We start from the raw sequence: 21,533 nt of genomic DNA on the forward strand, positions 1-21,533 counted from the left end.
GCAGGGGATGGAGGTGCCCTAAAGCTAATTGCAATAACGGGATGAGAGGTCACACACGACACATATTGGTTCGCAGGCGAGCAGGCAGGCAGGCAGACAGAGGCGCGGGCCCGAGCATTCTGGTGCTACTGAGTACTAGCTGGTGTAGGCTTTGCTGAAAGGGCATGAGGAGCTGAATAGCAGGACGTGAATTCGTTGGTGCGTGTGGAAAAACGAGTTTCGGTGGGTGGGTGGGTCGTGCTTGCTTGTCGCAAGTGGTGTTCGTGTTGTTGAGATATGAGTAGAAACTTTGCAGGAAAACTCGCTACGTGCTGTCGTATTTGTTACGCGTTTGATACGGCTTGCTACATGTTTGGTAACATAAATGCTGACGGTATACAGTGGATGTAGCCGCTTAGGGTCGTTTCCTCGCAGGGTGTGTGCTGCGGGTTTGACGGCGGTGTACTGATGACGGTCGGCCACACGATGGAGATGTGGGTCTGTATGTAGAGATGTACGTGAATGTCACTTGAGGAGGGTTGGCAGGAGGCGGCGGCGGAGGAAGGGGAGCAGGTTGGGGACCCTTGGCCATGGTTGGCTGTTTGATGGATGCGAGGTGCCCCCTGACTGAACTGACTTGAACTGATCTGCTCCCGGTTTTTTTTTTCTTCCCCTCAGTTTGAACTCCATATCTTTTTTCCGGCTAGAGGTGCTCATCTCCGGCAGTGAAGCGGAACTAATGCCCGGCTGGGTTGCGAACTTGTTTCTCATGATGTCATGATGCGTAATTTGGCAATTAGGATTGCAAAACAGGATTATGGCCTCGAATATAATGAGGAACGGCTCTAAAAGGGAGGCGGAGGGCGAGCAAGGGCTGCAGCAATGAAGGCGCTCTTGGGTGCGGAGAGGAAGGGCGTATGGGCTCTGGACGTTTGAAGGGTGCCCTGGTGCGCGTCATGTACCTTTTATACGTTTGCATTGTTTTCTTTTTTGCAATGATAGTAGCATTGTGTCACGTCAAGGCACCAAATGCTTTGTTATGGCGTTTGGAGTGTGCAGAGAGTCTTCAGGTGTAGAGGTGTACATAAGTGGACTAGATTTGATTTCATATGTGCAAGGCTATGCCACATTATGCCGAGTTTAAAGGGGTAAAATCCGCGCAATGCAATTCGCATGGCGGCTGCATGCACGCACAGATGTGCCCTTATCATGTGTGTACCAGTAACTTGCTGTGTGTGCGAGGGCCAGGGCAACCCCAGGTCTGGGGCCACAATCCTCAGCGTGCTCGTTGTGTCGTGCGGTGCACAGCACGACGCGCGTTCTGACAGCTGGGCAGCGGGGAACTTCGTTTTACGGGTGGTAGTTTTAGGTTGTAACGGTCTTGTTCTAGCTTGTGACGGTCATTGTTCGTTGCTGCTGACGAAATGAAGAGCGTATGGCTCCGGGGGATGGGATTCTATGACATGATCCGTTTTATCCGTTATGTGCAGGTACAGTGTGAAAGCGGAGAGGAAGAAACCGTAGAGGGCCTGACGTCGGTTGAGGGGGGAATGAGGAGAGTGGCAGATTAGTTATCGACAGGGATTTTTGATGAACGAGCTGCAGGAACGCAATTAGGTCTTACGTCGATGTGCTGTTGATGGTAGTCCTCAAATTTGTAATACAATTAAAGAAAGGAGAGGGAAGCTATTGTTCATTGCCCGCACACTCCGACTTTCCATTAGGGGTGTCCAACCCCCACGTGTCCACCCTTCCCCGCGAGGTCACCAAAGGGGCATCGGCACAAGGAAATCACATGCGCACCATGCGTCACCAAATGTGTTCCTCCTGCAGCCAATAGTTATGAATTGAGAGTGGAGGAGGACAAAAATGTCGAATGTATCCGATAGGTCGATATAATTCACGCACAGCGATTAGGTGCAACAGGATCCCTCATGGCATACGTATACATAAGCCAGCCTGTGCAGACCAATCAAGCACTCCACCCAAACACAATACCAAAAATATTCCATCATATTTCCCGTCGTACCGATGTGTCACTCACTCGTAGTTCAGAAATAACTTATACACGTGCGGCAAACGATGGTGACATGTATTTGGAAGCATGGCACACGGAAGCCGAAAGCGCATAGCACCAAAGATACATGAACCAGGTCAGTAAGGGAGACGAGGTGGCGTTGCATAATAATGCGATGTAACGTACGTAACGTCGCACGCGACCGATCCCTCGTCATAGACACCCATTCTACTATGGCCATTGTAAACACCACCACGGCTGTAGAGGCGGCAGCGGCGGCTATGGCCGTCCGGCCTAGAATGGTGGGGCGCTTCGCTGCTTCCAAGTCTGATCGTGTACGGGGAGAGTACGACACGCTGTTTTGACACAGTGCGGATTCAGCACGTGGTCACGACTTCCAGAGGGTGCGGTCTTGCTTCCATACCTTGGTGCAAGTTGCACAGGAATGATGTACACAGCAGAACGTAACGCTGCGAATGAATGTGAGCTTTGAAGTGAACACACATATATACACATATGCACCGGCCAAGGGTATCTATCGCCATCACCACCACCATACATTTCCTCAACGCTTCATGCAGCGCGGTGTGGAACGTAAGCCTGCCCAGATATCCAGATATCCTGCCCAGAATCCACTCGTTCCGGCATGGAATCATAAGAGAGCTTTCCAAATCACTCAAAACTCGCCTGGCAAAGTGCTATTAGATTAATGGCCTGGCGACAAACCAAGTCTTTCATGGAAACTAACCGCACTCCCCGGCACCGACAGCGTTTGTCGCTTCTCGGGTTTGGACTAGTACTACCTTGTTGCCTCAAGTAAGGGTTGCCAGTAGCTGGTAGGAAGTCGGTTAGGAAATGCTTTTATTCCACCGTGGACAGCTGCCGGTGGGCAGCTCCCGTGGAACTTCCCCCGCCAAATCCAAATCCAAATTCATGACATCACCCCATCTCATACGAAGCACACCCCACATCTCACATCAAGATACATTCCTTGCACGGCCCCGCCGCCCCACCTTGAGCTACCGGTGCCTGTCCCGCATACTCCGCCCCTGCCGCCACTTCCACCCCGCTGTACGGCAGCCCAGGCACCATCTCGCCCTTCTGAATGTAAGCACCTGCAGGGGGTGCAGGAACGGCCTCCTCCGCCTCCGTCTCCACCTCCCCTCCCACGCCACCAGCACCACTGCCCCCAGCAGCGGCAGCGGCAGCACCTCCAGTGGGGACAGCACGCTCCGACGACGGCGCCTTTGCAGCAGCCGACAGCAACTGTGCCCGGGCAGAGACGCCGCGTGCTGGCGACGGTGACGGCGCCTCAGCCTTCCCCTCCGCGGCAAAGGGCACCTTCTCTTCCTTCTCTACGTCTCCTTCCGCCGCCTGTTCTGCCGGCTCCTCCACCTTCTCCTCCATTACCACCGCCGGCGCAGCCGCCTGCCCCGTCACTTCCGCCGATACCTCCGTCGCCGTCGCCTCCGCCACCTCTGCTACTGTCGGCTCCGCCACCACCACCATCTCCTCTGCAGCGGCATCCCCCACGGCACCAGCATCACCCGCAGCTGCTGCAGCCGTCGCGCCAGGCGAAGGCGGCAGTACCAGCTGCCAAGGCGCCCCCAGGGTGGAGGGCTCTGTGGGGGGCTCCGGTGGCGGCGGTAGCACCCCCTTGCTGCTGAGGGTGAGGGGGGAGGTGAGGGTGCCCAGAGCCACCGCCCTCAGGCCCTCAAGGACGGCGCTGAGCAGATGGGAGCTCACCTCAACCACCTCCATCACCTGATGTTGGGGGTTTCAGGGGGTGGGAATGGGGAGTAGTTGGGAGGTGGTTAGGTGCATTGGTAGGTTTGGTTACGAGGGCAAGCTGTTGGGGTTTCGCAGTTCAGGGATCGGGAAAGGTGAGGTTGGCGAATCGATTTCTTCGGCTGCAGGTCGGCGTAATTACTGTCATCCCCAAGATTGTTTTGGCGCCCACCGGCTCCAAGGAAAGACTATTTTCAGACCTTCTTCAGCCGTTTCACGACCCGCAGCCGGAGCCTATATAGGCGTTTCTGGTGGTGGTGGTGGTTAGGGCGCACGTGGCTGGGCTTGTGGGAATGGCCGTCCGCCGGGTAAAGGGGGAGGTGGCGGCTGGATGCTGGATGGGTTTTATATGTGTGGTCTTGTGACGACTCGAGGGCTCCCCGCCATGGAGCCGCGCGTTGGTTATAATCGTCTTCCGGGAGGGCGTGTGTCATGAGCTCCGAACAATCACTAGCTTGCTTGGAGCGCCCAGGTGGTTGAACATAGCGCTTCAGGCATACCCCTACTCCCTACCCCACTTGCTTCTCCCCACTCCGTACCTGGCCAGTCGTTGGCTCCTCCTCCCCCTCCGTGATTCCCGCAATGATCATAACGGGGTTAGGCAGGTCCCCTCCGGACAACACCACAACTGCGCTCCGCTCCGCGTCCAGCCCGAGGTCTGAAAGGAGGGAAGCCAGCGGGAGGAAGGGGACCAGAGGAAAGAGGGGTTTAGACAAAGGGCGGGAAAAGAAGCAGCAGCAGCAGGGGGATGAAGATGAAGGAATAGTAGGGATGGCGGTGGAGTGGGGCCACACTGTCTGTCCCCCATACCTCCCGATTCCCCTCCCCCCCACCTCCGCTTTCTCCCCCCCCAACCCATCACCTCCCCTCCAACCCCCTGCCAACCTACTCGGGTTTCGCCACGGCTCCAGCCCCCACTGTACGGACAACCGAAACACCTCGTCGGTTTGCAGTACATCACGGATGGAGGTCCAGGGGCCCCCTCCCCAGTACTTGGCCTGGCCGGGATGCGGCATCACAAGAGCCGCCTCAACAAGCAACTCCACAGGGGAGGGGGTTGCGGCGGTTGATTCTAGGTAGGAGTTGACGGTTGGGTCGGGGTGGGGAGGTGACGGAGTGAGCACCAAGGTGCCGCCCTCGGTGGGAATCTGCAGGTGAGATTCCAACGCGGAGGAGAACCATTAGGACAGCCAAGCGCGACAGTGGACAGTCAAGCGCGTCATGTGTATTGCGGACGAATGTTTCTTCACCCCGAAATCCTGACCCAGTCCCATCCCCCCTTAACGACTCACACACTTGCACGCAGTCAAAAAACATACAACACGCACCGTATGCACAAACATACTAACAGGCGGCGGCGGCGGCTGGCAGAGGTTAAGGCCTGACTTCTGCTCCCGGCCGACCCGAGTTCAAATCCGCCTACCGGCTCCTCGGGTGTTTGAGGAGTGATGAAATGGGAGGTGGCCCCCCATCATATGGACAATGTAGGACGTGATAATATCAACTTGCGAGCTGACCAGGAACTAAGTTGATGCGCCGTTGATCCGCTAGATTTGGTTTGATGCTGGTGGTGAGTTGCCGAACCCAACGAATACATTCTGAAGTCGGATGGGGTGACGGATTAGGGTGCCCCTCTAGCAGGGGAGAGCAGGGACTGCCCCCGGAAAGGGGGCCGCTGGCGAAGTTAACCACCCTGTAACAACATTCATACCGCATCCAAACACAAACACACAAACACTCAGCTAACTTTCCTCTTTACACGCCCGAACCCTCCATTTGGGACCTTGCCCTAAAGCATTATGATGCCTTCATATCAATTTTACATTATTTCGCAACCGTCCAAGCCCCCTGCAGCCTTAGTATGGCGCATACACACATACACACATACACACACACGCCCTTCTCACGTCGGCGCACCCTCACCTGCACCTTCCAGTCGGGTGTAGCCCCCCACATTGCCGTACTGTTCCCCAAGTTTCGGCGAGGCTGAAGCACATCCAATCCGCGAGCTGCACATTCGGGACTGTTGTACACCCGGATCGACCACCTGGGGGGATTGGAAGAAGGGGGAGGAGCGCGGGCTGTGAGGGGAAGGCGAATTGCCTACCTACCTATCAATTAATTATGTGATTGGAGGCCGCAAGTGTGTTTTCGACACGTCCTCCTCCTCCCTCCCTCCCTCCCTCCCTTCCCTGGGACTCCCTTACCTTCCCATCCCACTGGGGCTTCACTTCCGGAACCACGGCCGATCACATCACCGCTTAGGACTCATTAGGCAGTTTGGGACCTTAGGGGCAACGGCAGTTCATTTCCCACTTTCTCGCGCGTATGATTCCCTCCCTTCCCCTCGCTCCAGGCCCCCTTCCCTGCTTTCCACCCCCTCCACCCATAAACCCCCAAATCCCAAACCCACAACCCCTCTCCACGCCCTGAAAACCCCACTCACTTCCACGTGGCCATCTGTGCCTCCATGATGCCGTACGCCCACGCCACGGACGCCTGCACCATGTGTCTTCCCGGCACCCCCTTAGTCACCTCCTTCCACGCCGGGTAGTCCACCAGCGGGATCAGGGCCAGCACGCGGTCTTCGGGAAGGAAGGCGCGGGCGCTCTGAATCTGTACAGAAGAAGTCGGGCGCGGGTCGGGGTTTAGGTGAGGGGAATCATGTGCAAGAAGCAGAGGGGCCAGAGGGGGCAGCGCGGCGCGACGAGGGGAATTAAAAGGGGAAAGAGATAAGCGGGTAGATAAAGCCAGGACCGATTAGGTTGTGGCAAAAGGGAAGGTTGGGATGCGACGGAATGTCACTGCGGACTGCGTGACTCTTCAGCACTGTGAGTATATGTATGTATGTGTGTGTCTCTCGGGAGGTGGGATAGGAGAGGGATGGAGATCAATGCAATGGAGGCAGCAACCAATTACCAAACTACATCCCTAGTTAGCACGACAGATCAGGATCAGTTGGCAGGAGGGAAGTGGCGAGTCCGAAGGCGGACGAATTGCACCTCCCCCAGGGTTTCCATGTCATAAGGTGTGAAGTTTTAGTGGGGAAAGGGGAGGCGAAAAAGGTGAAGGGGTGGACGGCTCAAGACCTCAGACACACCAGTCTGATGGGTCCCCACCTCTTCCCTCGCTCCCCTTTCCGCTCCTGCTCGTCCCCTTCCCCTCCCATGGCCTCATCCTCTCCCTCATCCCCTCATTCTCGCTCACTTCTTTCCTACCGCCGTCCCCTTCCCCTCCCATGGTCTCATCCACTGCCCTCCTGTCGCCCGCATGCGTTACCTGGTGATTGTTGAGCAGCACAAACGCCTTCTTGGCGGGGCTGTCCGCCTTCTTGATGTCGTTGATGAGGCCGTTCCGGTCCATGGTAATCCACATCAGATCCTTACTAATCATGGCCAGGTAGCCAATGCCGTCAGAGGGGTGCTCGCGAAGAACCCTGACAAACAGACAGGCAAACAGACGGAATCGGTTTCGGTTGAAGGAAGAACACATATATGCAGCAAAGTCAAGGAGAGAAACAGCTGCCGACGCCCGAAGGTTCTACGGGGTTGCAAAAAAGGGTTGTAGGGTGGTAAGAGAAGCGCGGAAGCACGGCAGGTTGTAATGGCGAGAAGCGGGAGGGGAGGTGGTGTGAAACCCCCAAGTCACCCCTTTTCCCGGAGGCTTCCAAAGTGCCAAGGGAGTTCAAGACTGACATACAGACCCACAGGTGTGACCCAGGGCAGCTTTGGAAGGGTACCCCCCCGGTGTTACAGCAGGTTGTGTTGCGTGCCGGGGGGAAAGACGAACCACAAACGAGTGAAGCTGCTGCCAGGGCAAGAGTGTACCGGGGGGACTTCAGCGCGGACCGCTATGGATTTCGGGCCCCCGCGCTGCGGTGGTTCCAACCCCCCGGTGTGCTTAGCCCTCCTCTCCCCCATCCGGGGGAAATCTTCGGAAAGTGCTTTTCCCTTTCGGACGGCCCATCCTTCCGTTGGGGCTCTATCCACTTGGCCCCCTTGGCTACCAGAGCCAGGCCCTCGGGTCATTAGTGATATCGTCATACAAACGTATATGCATACGCACTTGATAATGCCGGTGTAGTCTCCCTCGTAGAAGCTCCTGAGTGCCTCGTCACTGAATTTGAGGTACAGCGGTCCCAGTTTCGGGTGGCTATTCCAGGCGTTGAATTCGGGCCAGTCCACCACATAGATGCTCTGATACGAGTTAACCTCGCCTTCAGGCCAAGAGGAGGAGCAAAAAGGGTGGATGGGAGGGAGCAAGGGTGCAGGGAGGGAATACTCTTGAAATCAAAAGGGAAAATCGGAATATAACATTTCATGGGATGGGCATGGTATGTAGGAAATGAAGGGAACGTGGAGGTAAAGGGGAAACATACAACGGAGGTGCTGGGGAATACGGGGAAATTGTGGGATGCAGGAGGGGGTGTTTTGACGAGAGGTGACCTAGTCCTCAAGCGATAGACCGGAAGAGTGGGAGGAGGAGGGACGGAAGAAGTTTTGGGTGCTTTGGGGGGGCCCACGGGGCCGTTAAGACGAGATGGTAAAGATAGCCATTAAACTGCCGTACGAGGAGGGACAGGGAAAGCTGAGGTAGAGGTTCCCTGGGGAGAAAGAAGTGGGAGCAAAAGTCCGTGTTGGTGTAGCGAGTATGTAAGAGTGGGTGGGTGGATGCGTGGGTGGGAGATAAAGCACCGCCAGGTCGACTGCAAGGAAAAGAACCCACCACGACCCGTTCCCACACCCGTGCCGTCGCTGCATCATTTCCATTCCCCCTTCCGTAAACATATACATACACACACAAACCCGCACCCGTACGTACCTTCCCCCCTCAGCGGCCACACAGACAGGCTCTTGGCCGCCACCGCCTCCTGAATGGTCCACACACGCCGCATGTACGAGTTGTTGACCAACAGAGCCTTAACCGCTGACCGGCTCAGAAAGCGAGCGCCCCCTGAAGTGGAGCACGACAGGCAGGCAGTGTCAATCAACATTTGTCTGTCGATACTTTCTTTTTGTGCTGCTGGTGTGGTGTGCCTGTTGGACAGATCCAAGCTGGGCTCAATCCAAATCGTAATTTGGATCCGAGATACGTGTGACCCAAATCTGGACTTCGACCCAGATCGAGTTTCGACCCAGATCTAAGGCGACCTAAATCAAGTTTACAACACGACACGGAAGAAAAGCGACCCACATCGCGCTTACATTCCAAAAATCAGGGATGGACCCAAACCAGTCAGCTGCAACCCGATTATGTATTCACTCCCATCTAAGAAGGTAGGTAGATAAAAGATAGATAGGTGCTGAAGGATTGTTCGTCAAACAGAGCAAAAGGCAGCACCCCTAACCCGGCCTCCTCCCGACACACAAACGCAAAGGCATGCATCCGTACATGCACGTAAGCACTCACTGTACGAGTTCATTTCGTCGTTGTACTGCTGTACGATGCCATGCGCCTCCTGGGGTTACAAACAACGCATATAAGATGATCAGGAAGGTTGGAACAGCGGTGGACAGACGGACATACAGATAGACAGGCGAATAGATAGACATACAGACATACAGATAGACCCACTTAGAATAGACACAGACAAGCAGGCATGTGCAGGGACATGACATTGGTTAAAAATGTTGTGAGATTTGGGAAGCCCGGGCGAAAGGAGAAAAAGGTTAAATAAATTAGGTGTTGGTGCTTGTAACTCCCTAACTAACCAACCAACCAAGTGCATGTGCTGAAGAGCAAATCAGAGGATGGTGAGGTAGGTAAGCTACAGCACCAGCAGCAAGAGTAACTGCTGTCGTACTGGTAACTATCGTGCAGTAGCGACATTGTTATCACAGCACTATAGCTAACTGTACAACAGCTGCTGCGGCAGTAGCAGCGATTGCAGCTGACGACGTAGCCCACGAACACAAAAGAGTAAGAACCAGGAATCGCCAGCGCGCGACAACGTTTTTGTTCCAGTCCGCACAGGAAATAAGAGGGGACGCAGCGCCAATCCGCCTGTTCCGAGGTTCTTCCCGTGCAAGACACGTACGAACGAACGCTCAGAAACGCCGTACACGCACACATTCCGCCTCCCTGCCGGACAGACCCCAACATCCGGATCCGGAACCAGGATCCAAGCTGCGGTGCGGATCCAACAACGCGAAACCCCACCTTGGCGTTCATGATCTTGCCTGTCGCGTAGTCCACAACCGGGGCAATAAGCACATACACCTGATATGGAACGAGAAAGGGAAAGGGCCCTCAAGAATTAAGGGAGAGGAGAGGTCAATAAAACGAAAAGGTACGCAATCGCAAACCCAACTCGGACAGCTCAATACAGTCATCAGAAAAGAGACGGGGCAGGAGGGGAGAGCAAGCACGTAGGCTGGGGCGTGTAGTTAAGGAAAGGGTAGACCGTAGATGGGCGGCCACAATCAAGGCTGCGTTGCTTTGCTAGGTCGGGAGAAAGAGGAGGGTACACCTCACCCGGGGGTCTCTTCTTCCCCTTCTACCATACTTACGTGTCCTGCTGCGTAGATGGAGGGGCTGTCCTTGATGTGAGTCATCTTCTCCTCCAGATCGGCATCCTGACCAAGAGGGACGATTGGAACCGACAGCAGCAGCAACCTTAGGAATCATGTTATCTATTGGTTACTTATCCTTTGTTGTGCTGATGACGCGGAATTCCCCCGCTCGTAGCGCTCTTCAGCCGACCTCCTAAAAACCGTACGCCCGTCTTCCCAAGAGTTACAAGTCACAAGGCCTAAGAGGGCTCGGCAAAGTACAAAACTGCATCAATTTCCCTACAGATCGCACCTGCGGTACACACATCTGATCCACCCAGGCATACTCGGCTTTTTTGTTAGTGTGCAGCCACAACAGCCAGGCGGCGACCTGGGGGGAGGAGAAACAGCAGGCGGCACCATTGCTATCACACGAGTGGCGGTAATAGCAGCCATCGTAGCGACAGCATTAGCGGCAGTAGTAGCCGTACACCATGAACAGCAGTTGTAGTCGCAGAACCAGTAGCAGCAGTAACGGCAGTAGTATGTAGATACCATGGAGAGAAGTCTAAAATTAAGCATTAGAAGGACAGGGGAAGCTAGTAGGAGGGGTACCAGGTCTATCAACGTTTTCACGTTAGGGTGGCCGGCACATAACCGCAGGGCTTGGGCGGAGGGGAGGGGCCGGACAGCGCCATGACGGGGCCGTGTCCATTGCATATCTTGCTCCAGCAACCCCACAACCTTCAAGACTCGGGAGACCAAACGATCACCAAAGGCAGCGATGACGTGAGGAAAACGAGGCAGAAAACGAAACTAAGCCGCATAAGGCCCGCGTGCTGAACCGAAAGTCCTTCAGTAGTTATCCGGCAAAAGGTGTCTTGGGATGTTGACGAATTGGCAACGTGGGTCTTACTAATGCAAGACTGCAAAGTGTCACATAATATGGGTCACACAGGGATACCTACTGATGGCCGAGCTGTGAGATGGGTCAGGATACAAAAAGGCTATAAAAGTCGAACGGCACGTGGAACTGCTTATCCGGCCAGGCCCTTCACTTCTATTTCTTCTCCAATCTGCATAGTCTGGGAATGAGTCGACGGGGGCTGCGGACGGCTCGATGGGGGCTGGGATAAGCACATAGTCAAACCATTTCCGCTCCAAGGGTTGCCGTAAGGCCGCCTTTACCGCTGTCTTGGTCCATAAGTGACCGCGCTAGCATACCTGCTAATTTTACAAGGGTTTGATCAGAGGAATCTTAGATGGCATGGATCCTAGTTTCATGGTGAACGCGGACAAGCATAAGAATGGCATGAGGGCATGCAACCTTCGCCATGCTCCTTCGCAATACGCCGACAAAAGATACCTCAATTTGTAGGGCATGGCCATCCGCTAGAGACCAGTCCACGGACGCTTCCCCATCGCGCAGGTCGTGAACCGAATAGCCCTCGTTGCCGCAGTCGGAAAGCCACCTCCTGAAGTCGTTGATATTCTCAGCGCGACCACGAATGCGCCATCGATAGGACAGCACGGCAGCACTCTGGAGGCAATCATTTGATTCAGGCAAATTGTGACTGCACTTGGAGAAGGATTCCGCATGGGGGGCAGCGGGCCTGACCGACACTGAATCTTCAGAGACAAATCTTTTCCCAAAGAATACAAAGGCAGCATCAAAGTCAGATTTGCAAATTGCATGCGTGTGGACCTTTGTTGCTTGGGAGTGGGTTTTGCCCGAAACAGTAAGCCAGTTATTTGACGCACCTCTTCGGGCTCATCCGTAATTTTGCACCATCGTTGTTGCCATTCGTTCTTCTGATAGGGCGTGCTGTCTCCAGTTCCTTGCAGTTCAGACAGTATCGCAGGGACGTCCGCTATCCTTAGGTAACGAGGCATCTTGTTTCACTTCTTTCTTTATAAGACGGAAACAAAACTTTGAAACTGGAAAGAGGAAAGAGCATGTATGCATCTGGAAGAAGTTGCACCTAGCTTGTTTCACACGCCTAATTACGGCATTTACGGATGGGACGAGATCGGAACGCGACGTGCTTTCAGGCAGGTCCAGCATCTCAATAATCGTAATCGCGGTTACATCCTTCCATGCACGGAATCTTTTGAGATTGTTCTGGCCACTGGCAGCACTGACTGAGCCCAGTCTGCTCCCAGTCAATATTTCACCCACAGGGAAGATCCGCTCGCTCCCCTTTTTCACTCGGATACGCAGTCTCTGCCACGACCTTTTCAGGAATACTGTCACACATATCACGGATCGTTCCCCAATGCAGAGATACCTCAATCTTCCCCCAGCTGCATTTCCAACCGCAACCAGCGCTGCTGCTATCCTAACTTCTTTCCGTCGGGGTGATCGCGCCCTGTAACACATCTCCACAATTTTGAAAAGGAGCTCGCTTAAGTTGTTGCCTCTTCAGAAAGTGCTGCGGCACACAACCCATCATGTTCTATTCAGATCATGTGGCAACGCCTCGCGGGTCAAGCCCTCCCCGTGTTTCGGCAAGCCCTGGCCGCTAGGCTCTTTAGTGCTCTTTCCCTAACTTCTCCGTTCTCCCGCTGAATTCTCGCACAGCATATTATTCCCATTCCTGCCCTTCCCTTTCTCCGCTGCCCATACGACCTGGGCCAACACCCAAGGACCAGCACCCAAAGCCATTTGGCCCCATAGTTTCTCTAATGGAGACGTCATGCTGCCCCTCCTCCCCCGTAGAAAACCCTCCTCCGTTTTCTATCCCCGCCTTGCATCTCCCCCCGCCACACGTCTTTTCCTAGCCCTAAGCCCCCTTTGCGTTGCTCTCCCATTCGTCTCTTATTCTCCACCGGACGCATCTTCTTTCACCTCGCTGGACCGCGTCGGAAGCTTCTTTCACCTCGCTGGATCTGCCGCCTCCGGTTTTCCTTTCACGGCACCTCGGCAGGAGGCGCGCACACTCCGTCACCCCAAGCCCCAACCAGCCAGGATGGCCGAACTACGACTTTGCCCAGGTTCGACCACTTACTCCCCCAAACACCCCTACGTCATCCGCCTCTTCACTCACACCGAAACTCGGACGGTTGTGCTAACCGGCAATTAGCTGGAACCGGCAATTTTCTTAGACAACCTGACTCACATGCCCTCCCTCGCTCAGTTTATTTAAACGCGTACTGGATGAGGTTGAGCTCTTCGAGGGGAGTGGAGGGGGATCGGGAAGCGCCCGCGGTTCAGCTGTTTATTGACCAGGGGGGATTGGGGGCCACTTTTTTCTGCCTCCACACGCCCCTCTCTCATATCCGCACTATTCAGTTTCCCCGCAGACCCCACCCACCCTGACAGCCCTGCCCTGATCCCCCCGACCCATAACCGCGTCTTGTGTCGATCCATCCATCCATACACAGCTCACCTGTTTCCTTTCAAGTCATAGTAGGCGCAAGGGGTGTGGCCTTATTCTGCTGCAGGCCCCTTCTGCAGCTGTCTGTTACCAACCAACCAAGCTACCTAAAAACCAACCACAACTTCCCAATGACCGCCATTTTTACTACTGCTGATGTAGCCTCGACACAACCTTACTTCCTTTCCGAACACCAAGGAGTCTGCGGCGGCGGCTGCGTGCTGCAGAACGTACGTCGTGCAACGTGATCTTCATCTGCACGCATGTGGTGGCTACATACTATCCCAAATCGAAAAGCACATTATAATATTGACTCCTGTATGCGTGTACGTTGTCTCTGTGTGTATAAGTGTATGTCTTCAGCGCCAGGCACCGCTCCTGCTCCGCGGCGGCGGCGGTGGTGGTGGCGGCAACTCCTCACCGCCCTCACCGGACGCCTCGCTCTCCCCTAACTCCTCCGGCCCATCACCCCCTGCATCGTCCTCGTCGTACATTGAGTCTCTGTCGTCGTCCGCCTCCTCCCAGTCATCCTCGAACTCGCCGACGTCCCCCAACAGATCCTCGTCATCCAGATCCACAAATTCGCCATCCTCGTACTCGTCGTCGTCGTACTCGTCCTCGAAGGGCTCTGGCTCTGTCGGCAGGCGTCGGGCCAGAAGCAAGGGGCCCCAACCCCCATTGCCGCCGTAACTGCTGCTGCTGCTGCAGATGCTGCTGCCTGCGTCACCACTGCCGCCGACCCAGCCGCCAAAAACCATATGGGGCTGTAGCATCGTTGTTGTTAATGCGAAAGGTGTTGCAAAGGGTGTGCAGGGAGGCGTTGACGCGGGCAGGGCACAATGTCGGTTTCGTTGCATGACATACATCCATCCATACATACATCCATCCATACACACGCACAGACGGTAGGTTATTGCACGGTTGTCGTTGGAGGGCATCCAAGGGAAGAAGAGGAAGAGAAACGATGGAGCGAGGTCGCCATAAGGGCCCGCCAGGATAGGATGGCGACCGCAGTAAACCTGAATGAGGCTGTATCGTTGTCGGTATCGCTCGCGAAGATGCCGCCCGGCGCAATGCCGTTTGTCTTTTCGGACAAAAAATAGTCAGATAGACAGACAGGCTCTCAGCCAGTCTAATATGATAGTTAATTGACAGACAGACAGACAGACAGGCAGGCAAGCGTGTCCTGCACATTACCCCGGTCTGGACCGCTCTAACCACTCAACGGCGTTTGGAACGGTCAGACGCCCCGACGCGGACATTGTACGGCAGCCATCATACAGCCGTACGGGCCGCACGCTTGGGGGATCCTGTCACCTACCGAAAGTGCAACCATGGACCACCAGGTTGTCTGAAGGGCCCTATAGAGGCGTGCGAAGGCCCTGTGAGCCCCGAGAGGGACTCCAGGGGGGGTTGGCAGCTCCTCAGGTTGGGAGAAAGGACTCAAACGGCCGCATGATGCGCGCGTTGCGGCCGCGTGGGCCCGGAAAGATTTGGATCCAAATAAAACCTCGCGCGATAGGTGCCCTGCCGTCCGCAGGCTGCTGTTGCAGCCGCCGCTGTGCTGACTGTAACCGCTGTTGTGATTGCCACTGCGTCATGTTTTGGGTTTGGCGGTTCGGGCTTAGGTCGTTCATGAGGGGGGGAAAAGGGAACCGAAGGCAGGCAATGGGCAACATGTGCATTGGCGAGGCGGCCGTGCATGGTAGGAAGTACGATGGTCATATTATTGGTTTGGTGTATTTGCGGGAGGGTGGGCGCGCGGGAAATTGGCCTTGCTCACTCCTGTATGACTGGGCTGCGCGGCGGGGCATGTCCCTCGATTGTCGCGTGTCGCAAGGAAAGGCAACCCCCCGCGAGCAAGGTGACCTGGAATTGGACTGTCAATCTTACCTCGTCGAGCAGATGTTTGTACCTTGCACCTCGTCAAGCGGCACCACAAACAAACGGCGCACAACGTCAAAAGTTGCTGCTGCAGGGCTCTGGAGGAGGCATATAGGTAAATCGGCAAGATCATCAACACATATACTACTGCGTAAGCGGGTTACCTGGCAAGTTCCGAACGCAAGCGAGCCTAGGCGAGCCCGACACAAGTTTGACAGCATTGCGAGAGCTTACTTTGTCAACTCTATATTAGGCCCCTAATATAGCCATCAAGTATTGTAGATGCAGTCAAAGTTCAGCACCTAAAAAAACATTAGTACGACGCTGGAACATCTCTTCGGCTTTACCAGGCGGTTTAAATGTCCCATGATGCCATTATAAAAACGAAGCATATATAGAATAAAGTTCGCCTTTAACTCCGGTTGGAAAGTACTTACATTCGTTAGGATTCTGCGCTTCGATTGTGTAGTACGCACGGTACCCTTCGCCGCGCGGACCTCAATGGCCACTGCTTCTCACCTGTTAGCGTTTTATGACACCTTATGAGCATTGTGGCAAGAGGATCGGCACTTCGACTTACCTTATTAAGTGTTGTCACGTCCAAAATGAGAGCTGTAGTGCCCTTGGTTAAATGCAAGCCGAACCTCACGGCCAGCGCTCAAGGATTAGTGTCCTCCCGTGAACCGCCAGGATAGGGCCCGTATTAGGAAGGGCCCCTATTGCAAAAGGCCCGTTTGGATAGGAAGCCGCAGCCCTCGTGGCTACCGGCTCATTGCATCAGCTTGTACCTGGAGCAAGACGTTCACGGGGGATTTTAGGGCTCGGTGTTGTCTGTGGGGGGTTGGGGCCTGGAGCCGCCCTCAAACCACCAGTATGTAACCGGTGGCCACCTGTAACCTGATAATGCGGTTAATGAAGGGTTGCACCGGGTGCGGAGGGTTTCGTGGACCGTATGGTGCATGTTTATGCATTTCCTCCATCCTATCTGGGCGCCTCTCTGAGGGCGCTGGTCGGCAAGTCCAGTCCCCTCAGCCTTATCGCTGGGCTCGTATAGGGTGCTGCGTGGCACACACGGCTCTGTGTGGTCTCTGTGTGCGTACTGGCTAAAGGGGCTGCACGCAAACACCCAAACAAGAGCGCCAAAGAAGCTAAAATCCGACTCGTCTCGGCATAAATTCAATAAATAGCGAAGTAAATGGGCTCAGGACGGACTGGCCCCTACAGGTTGGGCTTCCGGTGCACCATTCTACCTTGCTATTATCACTTGTTTTAGTCCCAGCCGCCCTGCTGCCGCAGCCCGCCGCGATTCAGTTCATGTGCCGCTATAGATAGTCGCGCGTTCATATTGATGCCAACACCGCCGATTCTAGATTGCCCCCGCCCTGCGGCCTGGACATCTGGGCCACACCGTTTGAGGTGCTGTGTGCCGTACATTAGGCGTCCTGTAGCTCCCACCGCAGGCGGCCTGTTTTGGCTGTAGCTCCCTCCACGGTGTGTGAGCCGCCCCGAGGAGCCGCCGGCAGGTTAAGGACGGCAATTGGGTGGCGGCCCGCACTGCTAGGAGGCTGCACAGCTGCTGCTCACGGAACGACTCACGAGCATGTCCGCGAGGCGACGTGCGTGAGCCGACGGGGTGGCTCCAGCATCGCTGCTGCTACGCACCTTTCCTTCCACTTTGGCCGCACCGCTGCTGTTGCCAGCGCGCCACTGCAAGCTGGTGTCAGCTGACACAGCAGGTGCTGCATCACCGGGCACATCATGTAATTTTGTAATGTTACAGAGTGGGAGGCTTCTGGGCCGCTTTATCACATTGTCAGTTCTAGATCATTTATCACCTTACAGCACCATCCACCACTACCACACTGTACTTCGCCATACGAACTGTAAGTCCAAGGCGGCGGATCCAGCCTTCAGGGACCCCTCCTCATCCATTCACCCGAACACCCGATGAGACGGAGGGTTCGGCAATCGCCACCAATCCAGCGTGCGAATCTGGTCCATCAACTGTGACCTCAACTCCACATCTCAGCAGCTAGCCATAATCTCGCGCTCCCGACTAATTCGGGGGTCTCCCCAGGAATCGAACCCAGGACCTTAAACTGCTAATTGCAGTAGTGTCAATCCAGACCAGACCATCATGTGTGTGGGAGGATATGCTGTGTCGGCCCTGGACCGCCAAATGGGAGTGCGGGAGCAAGGAGAGGGTCTACAGCACCGGGCGGTGGAGGGGTCCTCTGCCGGAAAATGCTCACCTTCACAACGCCCACCGTGAACCATGCAGATGTGGCCAGTAGTACAGCGGCAGGGGACCCCAGCAGTGCACGCCACGTGCTCACCACTCCTGGAATTGCCTGGTAGTCAAAACGGTGATACAGCGCAGATCGAGCCCCCCGTGCCCGGGCACGGCATGACCAGGGCCAAGGTGTGGCTCGCTGAGGCGCCGCCGGGGGTATAGGAATGTGTGTGGGTCTGGCGTCGTGGCATTGGCGGCTCTGATGGTGATGGAGTGTGCGTGGGTGGGGTTCAGGGCTGCGACACTGCCAGGGGCAGCGGCAAATGCAGCCCTTGGAATATGTTGGTAGGACCTGAACCAAAGAGGATTTTGAAAAATCTGCTGATGAAACTGTTTCGCGCGAATGCTTTGTGTCACAGCTTTGCATTCCGGCATGGAGTGTCAACCCGAAGACCAGCCTGCACAACAGCAAGGTTTTCCACTTCTTCACCTGCACATGATCACTTCCACGGTAATAAGGGGTCCATGAGGATCTGCGAGTGCGATAAACGGAAAGGTGAGACAGGTTCGATTTGGAACACACGCGGGAGGCAAGCCTGCATGTAATCACCGTTCATCCATCCTTGTTGGGTGCAATATGGAATGAGAGCCGGTGGTCCTTACACACGACCGGACACCCCACCCCGGGGTTGAAGTTGCCAAAGCGCCCGCGATCATAGAGGCGGTCCAATGGCAGCGGATGAAGAGCTTTGCAGAGCTCGGAGCGCCGCGACGTGGGTGGGGCGGGGTGGGAGCCGACCACCCCATCATCGCCGTAGTGGGTGGCGGAATGCGTTGCTATGCGGCCACCTAGTAACAGTGTAACTGATAGCTAGGGATAGGCGGGGTATGACGACCCAGGTGCTGGTTGCTCAGCTTGCTACTGCGGAGAAGGGAAAGCCCAGGAATTGAAACCCGCACAGCAATAAGGGCGGTGCTGCAGGAGTAGTGTGAGTGAGCAAGACGGAGTGGTGACCTGTGGTGAGGTGCTGCCACGGAGCGAGCTATAGCCCCACCAGGCAAGCTCCCGCCTTGACACCTTGGACCCCCTGCCTGACGCGTATAAGGGCCACCCCTCGGACTGAAACAGGTAGTTTCGTTGAGGAGGGGCGTAGTGTGGACAGTTTTGGTTGTAGGGTTCAGCTGTTGGGCTTAAGGCGCCGGTAGGGGGGGCCCTCATCACGGGGAGGAGGGTCCAGGTGTCGTAAGGACCCACCCGGGGTGCGCAGCCGCGCCTGCTCAAGGCACAGGCTGCATGGACGGAGCTGTGCCGCAGCGCGTACTGAGGAGAAATGTATGTTTTTGAGGGCCTTGGTAGCCACCGCTCTCTGTCCTCTTGACGAAAGGGGGAAACGCGGGGGTGCACACGCCCTCGGTCGAGCAGGAGGGGATAGTAGCCCCTCACGCCCCTCTTCCCCCACAAGGAGGAGAGCGCTTCGGTGGTCGTTTCCGTTGGGTACGGTCGCTTCCGTTGGGGTACTGGCCAATGCCAGGCCCGGTTTGACATGTAACATAGAAATACACACATACACACATACACACATACACATGTGTACCAGTGGACAGCTGCTACTGTCCAAAAGTCGCCGCCACAATAGATTGACCGTACCGACCGCACCCCAACATCGCAACCACCCGTTGTTGCTGATGATGCCCCACCCACGAGCAGTGATGCAAGGAAACAGCTACGTCCGCGCTGCTGCTGCTGCTGCTGCTGCCATATGCATGCTTTGTGACCTCGAAACCCACCCCTGCTGTTAGCGGCGGTGGGCGAATTCCTCTGCTGCCGCCAGCCACCAGCAGTGCCGTCCTCCAAGCCACCGCCAAGCTAGATCCCCGTGAGGCATGCTGACGATGTGCTTAGGGTCGGAATGTGTTATACAGCTCCATTACGGATCAGTGGTTCGTACCTCCGGAGGTACAAATCATCACTGCAACCTCTGTCATCATATGTTATACAGCTCCATTACGGATCAGTGGTTCGTACCTCCGGAGGTACAAATCATCACTGCAACCTCTGTCATCATACTCCGTTCCTTGCGGTAATGGAATTCCTCAGTCCTTAAATTGCGGTTACCCCTTGACAGATATTCGTATGTATAGCCGTTGGGTGAATACACTGCTCTCCCCGCACCCTTTACATTATCACACGCAGTTGGAACGTACATATGATGTGTGGGACAGGGGGCCACATCTTCACCCTGTGGCCGCTACCCAGCGAAACCCTGCCTTCCCCGGTATTTCGGGGCACCCTCATCCAGTCACCCTAGTCAACATCTCAGTGGATCGCTCAGGTTCCGCACCCACCACCGGCATCCAACGGAATCTGCCGACATCAACGGCGTCCTAACTCCATTCCCGGTCAGCTCGCAGGTCAACTTTATCCCAGGTAACCACCGTCCATCAACTAGGGGCATTCTTACTATACATCATCGAAAGGATTTTAGACCCTGACAGGTCTCAAGATATGCTACACGTTGAAAATCCCCCATGTACACGTATCCATTACATTCACTTCTGGCAGTGCTTGTAGTAGCTAAACAGTCTGTCACACACATCATCTACAAATACGCGTGATGCGCTCGACCAGCATCGCGAGAGGCTTTTCCAGCGCCCAGCTACTACAGCGCTCTATCCTGATCTATCGCTGTGCTCCTTACAAGGGCAGCCGCAGGCAGCAGGATCCCCTCTGTGCCCGCTACCGCAGCCGCAGGTTCGCAGCCTCATCACTTGAATACACACGCACCATGCAGGCATACATACACTCGCTATGCAAGGTGGCTGACGCCATACTATACATCGGTATCGGTATCTGCACCGCCACACCTCTTTACACCGCCACATCGTAGACCGGTGCCGCATCTCCCTCCGCACCAGGTTACTTAGGAGCCATCCGTGATGCTGCTGCCGCCGCCACCGCGTCTGCTAGCACCAGCAAACCGAGCAGTCATCCATGCTTCCATGGTGCTAGCGACACAGGTATGGATGGCCTCCACCACCGCATGCTGGCAGCACGTTCTGGCTTTTCTTGGCTGCTGCTGCTGCGGTAGGTAGGTCGGTAGGTCGGTAGGTCGGTAGGTCGGTAGGTCGGTAGGTCGGTAGGTCGGTAGGTCGGTAGGTCGGTAGTCGGTAGGTCGGTAGGTCGGTAGGTCGGTAGGTCGGTAGGTCGGTAGGTCGGTAGGTCGGTAGGTCGGTAGGTCGGTAGGTCGGTAGGTCGGTAGGTCGGTAGTCGGTAGGTCGGTAGGTCGGTAGGTCGGTAGGTCGGTAGGTCGGTAGGTCGGTAGGTCGGTAGGTCGGTAGGTCGGTAGGTCGGTAGGTCGGTAGGTCGGTAGGTCGGTAGGTCGGTAGGTCGGTAGGTCGGTAGGTCGGTAGGTCGGTAGGTCGGTAGGTCGGTAGGTCAGTAGGTCGGTAGGTCGGTAGGTCGGTACGTCGGTAGGTCGGAGGTAGGTAGGTCGGAGGTAGGTAGGTCGGTAGGTCGGTAGGTAGGTCGGTAGGTCGGTAGGTGGGTGCGTAGGTAGGTAGGTAGGTGGTGGGTAGGTAGGTAGGTGGTGGGTAGGTAGGTAGGTGGGTGGGTGGGTAGGTAGGTGGGTGGGTGGGTAGGTAGGTGGGTGGGTGCGTAGGTAGGTAGGTGGGTGGGTAGGTAGGTAGGTGGGTGGGTGGGTAGGTAGGTAGGTGAGTCGCTAGGTAGGTGGGTAGGTGGGTAGGTAGGTAGGTAGGTGGGTAGG

General features: G+C 55.6%; 3 protein-coding genes across 3 annotated transcripts; all 3 read right to left on the reverse strand.

Moving 5' to 3' along the window:
- Positions 1-344: 344 nt before the first annotated feature.
- On the reverse strand, positions 345-12,168 carry VOLCADRAFT_105850 (uncharacterized protein; the record flags this gene model as incomplete). The annotated part of the gene is made up of 18 exons (XM_002953271.1): positions 345-507; positions 617-824; positions 1,783-1,806; positions 2,183-2,323; positions 3,010-3,262; positions 3,530-3,760; positions 4,324-4,442; positions 4,674-4,932; positions 5,708-5,831; positions 6,231-6,400; positions 7,064-7,220; positions 7,850-8,000; positions 8,606-8,737; positions 9,194-9,242; positions 9,944-10,003; positions 10,294-10,359; positions 10,589-10,666; positions 12,037-12,168. 18 exons carry the CDS (start codon positions 12,166-12,168, stop codon positions 345-347), a joined length of 2,517 nt encoding a protein of 838 aa, XP_002953317.1.
- A 1,245-nt stretch (positions 12,169-13,413) lies between these two features.
- Positions 13,414-17,296, reverse strand: VOLCADRAFT_93981 (uncharacterized protein; the record flags this gene model as incomplete). The annotated part of the gene is made up of 6 exons (XM_002953272.1): positions 13,414-13,445; positions 14,083-14,284; positions 14,974-15,034; positions 15,546-15,634; positions 16,325-16,367; positions 17,199-17,296. 6 exons carry the CDS (start codon positions 17,294-17,296, stop codon positions 13,414-13,416), a joined length of 525 nt encoding a protein of 174 aa, XP_002953318.1.
- VOLCADRAFT_105851 (uncharacterized protein) lies at positions 17,293-19,758 on the reverse strand (the record flags this gene model as incomplete). The annotated part of the gene is made up of 7 exons (XM_002953273.1): positions 17,293-17,703; positions 17,789-17,968; positions 18,260-18,302; positions 18,452-18,526; positions 18,825-18,889; positions 19,025-19,059; positions 19,719-19,758. The coding sequence occupies 7 exons, from the start codon at positions 19,756-19,758 to the stop codon at positions 17,593-17,595; spliced, it is 549 nt and encodes a 182-aa protein (XP_002953319.1). The 3' UTR covers positions 17,293-17,592.
- Between the last annotated feature and the right edge of the window lie 1,775 nt (positions 19,759-21,533).

The sequence above is a fragment of the Volvox carteri genome (assembly GCF_000143455.1).
Source record: "Volvox carteri f. nagariensis unplaced genomic scaffold VOLCAscaffold_35, whole genome shotgun sequence".
Taxonomy (NCBI): domain Eukaryota; kingdom Viridiplantae; phylum Chlorophyta; class Chlorophyceae; order Chlamydomonadales; family Volvocaceae; genus Volvox; species Volvox carteri.